The sequence below is a fragment of the Buceros rhinoceros genome, unplaced genomic scaffold (genome assembly GCF_000710305.1).
Source record: "Buceros rhinoceros silvestris isolate BGI_N320 unplaced genomic scaffold, ASM71030v1 scaffold16650, whole genome shotgun sequence".
Taxonomy (NCBI): domain Eukaryota; kingdom Metazoa; phylum Chordata; class Aves; order Bucerotiformes; family Bucerotidae; genus Buceros; species Buceros rhinoceros.
In genome coordinates, this window is record NW_010391679.1 from 8059 (window position 1) to 15460 (window position 7402).

The following is a 7402-nucleotide window of genomic DNA, read 5'->3' on the forward strand; positions in this document are numbered from 1 at the left end:
CCTACTTAGGCCAAAATATACTATGCCAGTAAAAGTAACTTTAGATATGTCTTTGCCTGTGTATAATAACTTTTGCCAGCGTGAATATACATATCAGAGAATACTCTTCATCAACTTTGTTATCAGTATAATTATGTCAGCAGAAGTGTTTGCAATGGATTAATCATTTAGAAAAATGACTGTCAAGAAGGTGACTGTTAGAAAGATTATTATATATTTATGTTTTCAAATCAAACACCACCATCTCTGACCAAAGCCCAAACCTGGTTTAGAAGGCATCTGATCCCATCTGATACTTGGTTTGTGGGAGTCTGTTGATCTGACTAATTTTTTTTGCATTTGTTTTATTCTGAAAAGCTTTTTTGTTAAGCTCTGCTGATGGCAATAATGGAGCAGTTAACTGGACGACTAAGCAAGCCCACAGTTATATTATCAGCAGAATAAAGGCTGTTGAGAAGAATGGTGAGTTTAGGTTGTAAATTTAAATCCCATGTTGGTTCAGTCAAATAGTATTACTTTGAATATTATTTGCTTTTTCAGTCATGTCCTTGTTTTAGGAATAAGGTGCTATTTCAAGGTAAGTAATTTGTAAAATTTTACATTTCTTCAATCTTTTAAACGTTCACAGACCTGTGTGTCTTTGAGTCTTCCCCAACTTCTCCTGTACCTATAGCTTTGCTTGAAGTAATGGCTGTGTGTATAGCTAATACTGCACATTTTCTTATCACAGCTGGTTGCTTGGAAATATCTGTGCAGTTTGCTTAATACAATAACTTGTCTTTAACAATTTAAAAAAATCTTTTAATATACATATGCAAAAAGACTATTTTACTGTCATTTATGCACAGAAGTAGCTAGTGTACACTAGCTGAGAAAAGACTTTGCACTGATTGCCCATCCAGATGGGCGATCTGGACTGGCTCCAAATTAAGTATTTTCTTTGGATTGTGCTTCATCTGCTAAAAATAATTGGGAGAACCCATTGAACTTCGTAGAAAAAATTTCCAGGTGGATTTTTTTCTGAAGACCATCAACATACAGGCTTCAGCTGACATGGGAAATCTTTTGAAATTTCTGGAGATGGGTGTCATCTCTGTCTGGTAACAAGCTCCAGGCTGGAGGCAGATACAATCCTAGCTGAATTCCTGGATGTGCCCTTATTCAAGTCCTGCAAGAACAACAACTGGGATAGACCTGGTACATGTTTCAAAAAGACTAATGAGTGTTTTCCAGTCTTCAGTTCCCAGTTAATCTACTTCTTTCCCAGTCTCCAGAACTTCAAACCTTTCTGCAGAGATATATCTTGGGATCTACAGAAAGTCCTTCAAGAAATCTGGAAACAAAAAAGAAGAAAACGATGCTGTTGAGGTAGCTGAAACTTTTTTCTTAAGCAGGGATCTGTCGTAGTCCTATGTAGTGAAGACTTCTAATTTCCCATGGTTAGTTCTACAGAAGCCTTTCACAGTCCCCAAGATTTTTATTTACCACCGGGAATTTGCCCACGCCATTCACATCTGGTAGTCTACTATTTATTAGATTAGCATCTAGAAGTTGGTAAGTGTATTCAGTTTCATCCCTAGATCACCTAAGATAATTACACATTCATCTCCAATCTCAGGCAGTCTTATGAAAATAATTGTGAGTTTTAAAACTATTTAAGAAAATAGCATTTCATTTGTTTCGTTATTGAAAAGCAGTGATTGCTATAGTGGACTGAAGACTCATTTTCCTTCTGATTTTGAAGGAACTTCATAGAGGGAAAAGAGGAGGGCTTCTTTGTCAAGGGGAGCGAGGACTTCCAAATTTTTCGTCTCCATACTTGTGTCATTACAATGTATTTGTCATTATAAGATAAAATAGGTTTGTGGGCTCTTTTCCTTCTGAGAGGCATTTTTAGGCTTCCAAGAAGACCACTTTTTTATGTCTGCATGAAATCCTTACTGATGTGCTTGCTTCAGCAACAGAGAACGTCTCTCATTACTAGGAATGGGCAGGCATTTAGTGGGGGCAATAGATTTCCTCTAACAGACAAAAGAAATATGTTCTATGGGGTTTTTTTTCCTGATGCTATTATCCATCTTCCTTTCTAAAGCTATATGCTTATGGAGAAAATATACATTACTTTTTCACAGATCTTCCAGTTTGAAATGGCTTTTCATTGTAGAGTCAAAGCATCCAAAATGGAAAAATGGATTTTTCTAGATCCTTGATGCACTTTCGGCCAGCCACCTTATTTTTGCCAGCTTTCCTGCTCTGTTAATGTTACAAATTACTTTTTCAGTCTTTCTTGAAAATATTTTAAAGAAAATTAGTTTCCTTGCTCTATTTACAGCTTATTCATAGAAGTGAGTGCAAAAGTTTTTCGGGTCATCACTTTACTAATTTTAATTATGCAAATCAAGTTGCTATGTTACTGTACTTAAGTCTGCATAATTAAAATTACAGTAACGTGTTTATTAACCACACAATTGTAATGAACTGTTTAAGTTTCAGGATCCATTTTAATTTTGTTTTGTAAGATAAAATTATCAGAAAGATATTCTGTTCAGTAACGTGTTGAAAGCAGTTTTTGGAAGTGGGGAACAAGCAACTGCTGTGCAATTTGATCAATGGTATAGCCAGATCTGGAGAGTATTAACTCCACTCAAAGTGCAGGAAGTATGTAACTAAATGTAGAGGTTGACATTACAGATGTCTGCATCTCCTCTCAGCTGCCTCTGCAATCAGTGGAGATCTAGGCTGGTAGTCGGGAATCTAGGACATGATTCATCTCATTTTACAGGAGAAATCAAATTAATCAACCCTTAGAAGTGTCTGTTTCTTTTCCACTGACTATAAAAGGAGCCTGACTAACTCAGTCGTGGATGTTGTTTCTGTAGGCATCTAAAATTAGATGAGGTAGATTCCACACAGAGTACGTGGTGTGAGGGATGGAATGTCTGTGATTAAGGCCTAATTAGCAGTGGCTTTTTAAGCGGATCTCAAGTAAGAAGGTTGGTGCAGTAATAATGCTGGAGAATTTATACCAGGATTAGAAAATTACAGGAGCTTGATCCACATTTCAGATGCGTCTTGCATGTGGATCCAGGAGTTGAAATTAGCCTTTTTATCTTTTAAGAGGTATGAGTTTGTTCCTATGAGTTTGTTACAATGACTCTGAAGTCTCTTTTAGAGTTGCTTTTCCCTATGAGAGTACCCCCATGTTGTATGGCCTATAATCTTCCTTCAGTGATGCGACTGGTCGTAAGTTTCTTTCAGTTTATTTCAGTTTAGCCAGCAAGGCAGGTAGCTGTGTGTCTCTGTACCCGTGACTTACTTTCATTTACTGCTTGTGTAATCCTCAGCTCATTGACCAAGGTTATCAGCAATGACTGATTCTTTCAGGGCCTTGACTTAAAATTGAATATGTCCTACAGCGTGCGTCCTACACAAGATCTTCAGTAATGAGCTTGTTAACCAGATTTTTAGGTGTATGTTCTCTGAACTCGCTGGTGTAAGACAGTCTAGCTTTAAGAAGTCAGAAATCCTGCAGTGAGGTGAATTGCTTTGTCCTTTTCTGCACAAGAATTGAAAAATCTGCCATTTCAATTCAGTGAGGAATCAGTACCACTGATTGGTAAGGTTCCTCTGTATTTCTCATGTTCCTTATTTTTATGCAAAATAAAGAATGCAAGAAAAAACAATTGTATCATTCATTTGATATATTTTTATTCTTGTGATATTACAAATAAACCAACTATGAAATTACATTAGCCTACCTTGGTTTCGGTTTTTTTTTTTTCTGCAATAAAAATAAAGAGCTTGTGCAACTTCTGAAATCCTAACATAGCCAGTTTTGTTTATTGCAGTGTTGCAAGGGATCCTGTTGGGCAGAGAGAGGGTTTGTTCTGTGTTGTGTTCTTAAATTTATGCAACCTTTTAAAAACCTTATTAACAGGTATCTAATACTCGTGGCTTTCCTTCTCCCAGATTGCCCACCTGCTGTTGAAATGCATGCCATGTTACCTAGAGCATGTCTCATTTTTGCTTTTTCTGTCTCTTTCCTTCTGCTTTTCAGTGTACACAATTCTGTCTAAGGTGCACTCTGATCGGAATGTATACCCTTCTGCTGGAGTTCTTTTTGTTCATGTTTTGGAGAGAGAGTACTTTAAGGGGGAATTTCCTCCTTACCCAAAGCCTGGTATGGGATGCTAAGATCTTCCACATTCTATATTCCATGTTATATATATAAAAAAGTAGAAAAAAATTATTAAAATTCAGATGTATTTAGCATACCTTACAGTATATAATATACAAAGGACAGTTTTTAGTTCCTATTGAAATGAAATAAAATATGTGGTCCTACAAGTTTACTATGGGTTTCATATCTGAGATTAGGAAGTATAATTTTTCTTCACTTTTGCATTAAATACGAAATTATGGAGGTTTAATAATTAAGACTGTTCATGCTGTTTAGGTAAATCACTGAAGTCACTGTTTCAGACATAGTATGTATCAGGCTATATGAAGGAGCACTTCGAAAGCGTATAGTCAACTTGAGGCAAAATAGAATACTAAATCCAAGTATTGAGACTACATTATGATGTTTTCTTTTATTTAAAACATGCTCCCTTGGATTCAGCCTTCTTCATACATTTAGGAACAGTTTAGTGTTTATGTATACCTGAGTTGTCATTTCATGTAACAGGACTGACAGAGCGAAGTTTGCCTCTGTCCCAGTTTTCTCCCAGTTTTGGCACATAGATGGAAGGAACCTGGAGATTTTACTAAAGATGGCTTGTGTTTTGAATCCTTACACCTCCAGCCTGTCCTGACATTCACGTGATTCAAAGGCAGTATGAATCCAGTTTTAGATACTGCTGAAATTATTGTATCCGTAGATAACACAGGTCATGTCAGAAATTTACTGCAAGGCCAGATGTTAGCCTGGTCCTTTTATTTTTGTTGCTCTGCTGGATCATTAGCATGCCTGCCTTGATGAAAGGCAAACCAGAATGTGTCACAGGTGGCTTTCAGATTTCTCCCCAGATCATTTGTGATGCTGGGAATTTTATTATGAATGTTGATAGATCAGATTACTAGGATGTCCCAAGAGAATTGCAAGGAGAGTTGTGTTACACCCTGGTGCTGTTTTGGTGTGGTTCTGATCCCTTTTACCCACAGCCAGATGTGTAAATGTATACCTGAAATCTAGTTACCCTGTGGCAACAGGTCTCAATCTCCTTGTTTCGTTCTGGAATTTGACTGGCTCAATTTCTGCCTTCTGTGTGAGACTGCCTGTCGTCATCTCTTGTCACTTGTCCTACAATTGCTGCTGTTGCCATTTCAAAGTTGAGTTAGAGGAGCACAGAGCAGAGATCTCTGCTTAGGCTCAGAGCAGATTTACCCCAGTTCTGTGCCTCAGTTTTCAGGTGCTCATGCCTCAATGCTGAGGATCTGGTAGTGCTTACAAAAGCTAAAATAAACAAGTAAAATCTGGCCACTTGTAAGAGTGTCAGTGAGAACCACGAGAACTGTTGAATGGGTTTAACCGCAGGGGTTTTAGAGGTTCCATCTGGACCGTTGTACTTAGTAGCCATCAGTGGATCTGTTTTGCAGGAATGTTTGGTCCTTTTTAGAATTAAATTTGTTTTCAAAGTAAAACTACTGCCAGGCTGTTGGTGGTGAACACCTCTATGTATATCGTGATGTTAAGAGAAGATTTCAGACATTGATGATTACACAGCCGCTCATTACAGTAAGGCCGTCCAAGTACATTTGATCTCCAGAGCCATTACTAAAAGCAGAAATAAAAGAAGAGTTTGGGGGAGAATTAAAGGACTGAGACCTTTGTGGTTTTGTCAGTAGGGAGGTTAGATGCTTCAATTCTAGGTGGGACCGAGCTCTAAAAATCAGACCTACTAGTTAATGAGTGCAAGCACACAGCCAGGGTTCTAAAATACAAGCACATTCATCTCTGCCATTGGCTACACTGTTCAGATAGGAATTTCTTAATCTTACAAATGCTGTGTAGCAGTTCACAGGTTTCTGATAGGGTGAAGGTCAGCAATTTTTTTATCCTTTTTTTTTTTTCTTTTTGGAAGTGTTTAGAAGACGTGACTAGAGGACAGAATAAGATTTTGTAATGGAAACAAAATGGAAGTGTATAGTATTTTCTTGTGAATGCTCTAATATAGTTTTTCTTCCCTAGGTGAAATAAGTAATGATCCTATAACTTTTAATACCAACTTAATGGGTTACCCTGACAGACCTGGATGGCTACGCTACATTCAAAGAACACCATACAGTGATGGGGTGCTGTATGGCTCACCAACTGTAGAAAATGTGGGCAAACCAACCATCATTGAGGTATTTTATTTTAAAGGTTCAAAAAGATTTGTTTTGTTTTAGAGTGTAAGATTTCAGAATTGTCAACGAACACTGCCTTTTTTTTTTTTTTTTTTGAAAAGTTAATTACAATTAAAGATCTTGAGGCACGGACAAGACATGAACAACGTGTGACATGAACATTTCTCTTTTAGGTACCATTGTATCTTCGTTTGAGAGGAAGTTCAGTTGTGTAACATTTCATTTTTTACTCTAAGGTATAACTAGTAAATAACAGTATCCATTTAAGCTTAAAATTCCTTGATGAAATACCTTTAGGTTCTCGCCCTTCATGTTTCTAAGAGGCATTTCATTTCAGTAAATTATGACTATAAAAGTTGTATTCCAAGTACAGGGGGCGGAAAATTTGTAAACAATTGTACTTGAAGAATATTTGAATTCTGAACGTTGTAACGTTCCTTCCTAAATGTGGGCCAGACTTTTCCCCACTCGAAAATACAGTATTCAGTCAATAAACAGGTTTTGTTTTGCTTTTTTAGTAAAATTGCTTTTTATCAAATATTATCTGGTTCGTTATCCATGTTTATTGATAGATTTAATTTTAATTAGCACTCTACATGTATTTAATTCTATTCATATAAGTGTAACAATGACAAAACCCGCTATTTTTGACAATTAGATATCCAAATGTTTTAAAGTGCCAGTTACTCATTGAGCAGCAAATGAAAGGGAAAAAGGACTAAATTTTCTGCCATGCATATTGTAGCAGACTGAATCAGACACTGTGTCGTTCACAGTGTTGAGGGAAACCTGTTCATTAACTTGCTCCAGCCATTTTGCTGCTTCAGCAGTTTATTTGTCTCAAACCCATGCTGAGTTTCTTATTTATAAATAGCATTTGATGTAGTTTTTCTTCCTCGGGAATGACATACCTACACTGTAACTTAACATTTAGAGAATTTCACCCGTGCTTAATTCTGTATACACAATTCGGTTTTGATTTTAGCAGGGCTAATCACATGTAAAATTAACTGTGTGGAGAAATACTTGCAGATTCGCTTAGCTTTCTGTAGGG

General features: G+C 36.9%; 1 protein-coding gene across 1 annotated transcript in view; it reads left to right on the forward strand.

Moving 5' to 3' along the window:
- Positions 1-357: 357 nt before the first annotated feature.
- The window catches only part of SGCE (sarcoglycan, epsilon), a gene marked incomplete at its 5' end in the record, with an annotated part of 21548 nt that continues 14503 nt past the window's right edge, over positions 358-7402 (forward strand). Inside the window, 3 exons of the mRNA XM_010142742.1 lie at positions 358-462; positions 4058-4180; positions 6191-6348. Of these exons, the coding sequence (XP_010141044.1) occupies positions 358-462; positions 4058-4180; positions 6191-6348 (386 nt within the window). The remainder of the gene's footprint in view (positions 463-4057; positions 4181-6190; positions 6349-7402) is intronic.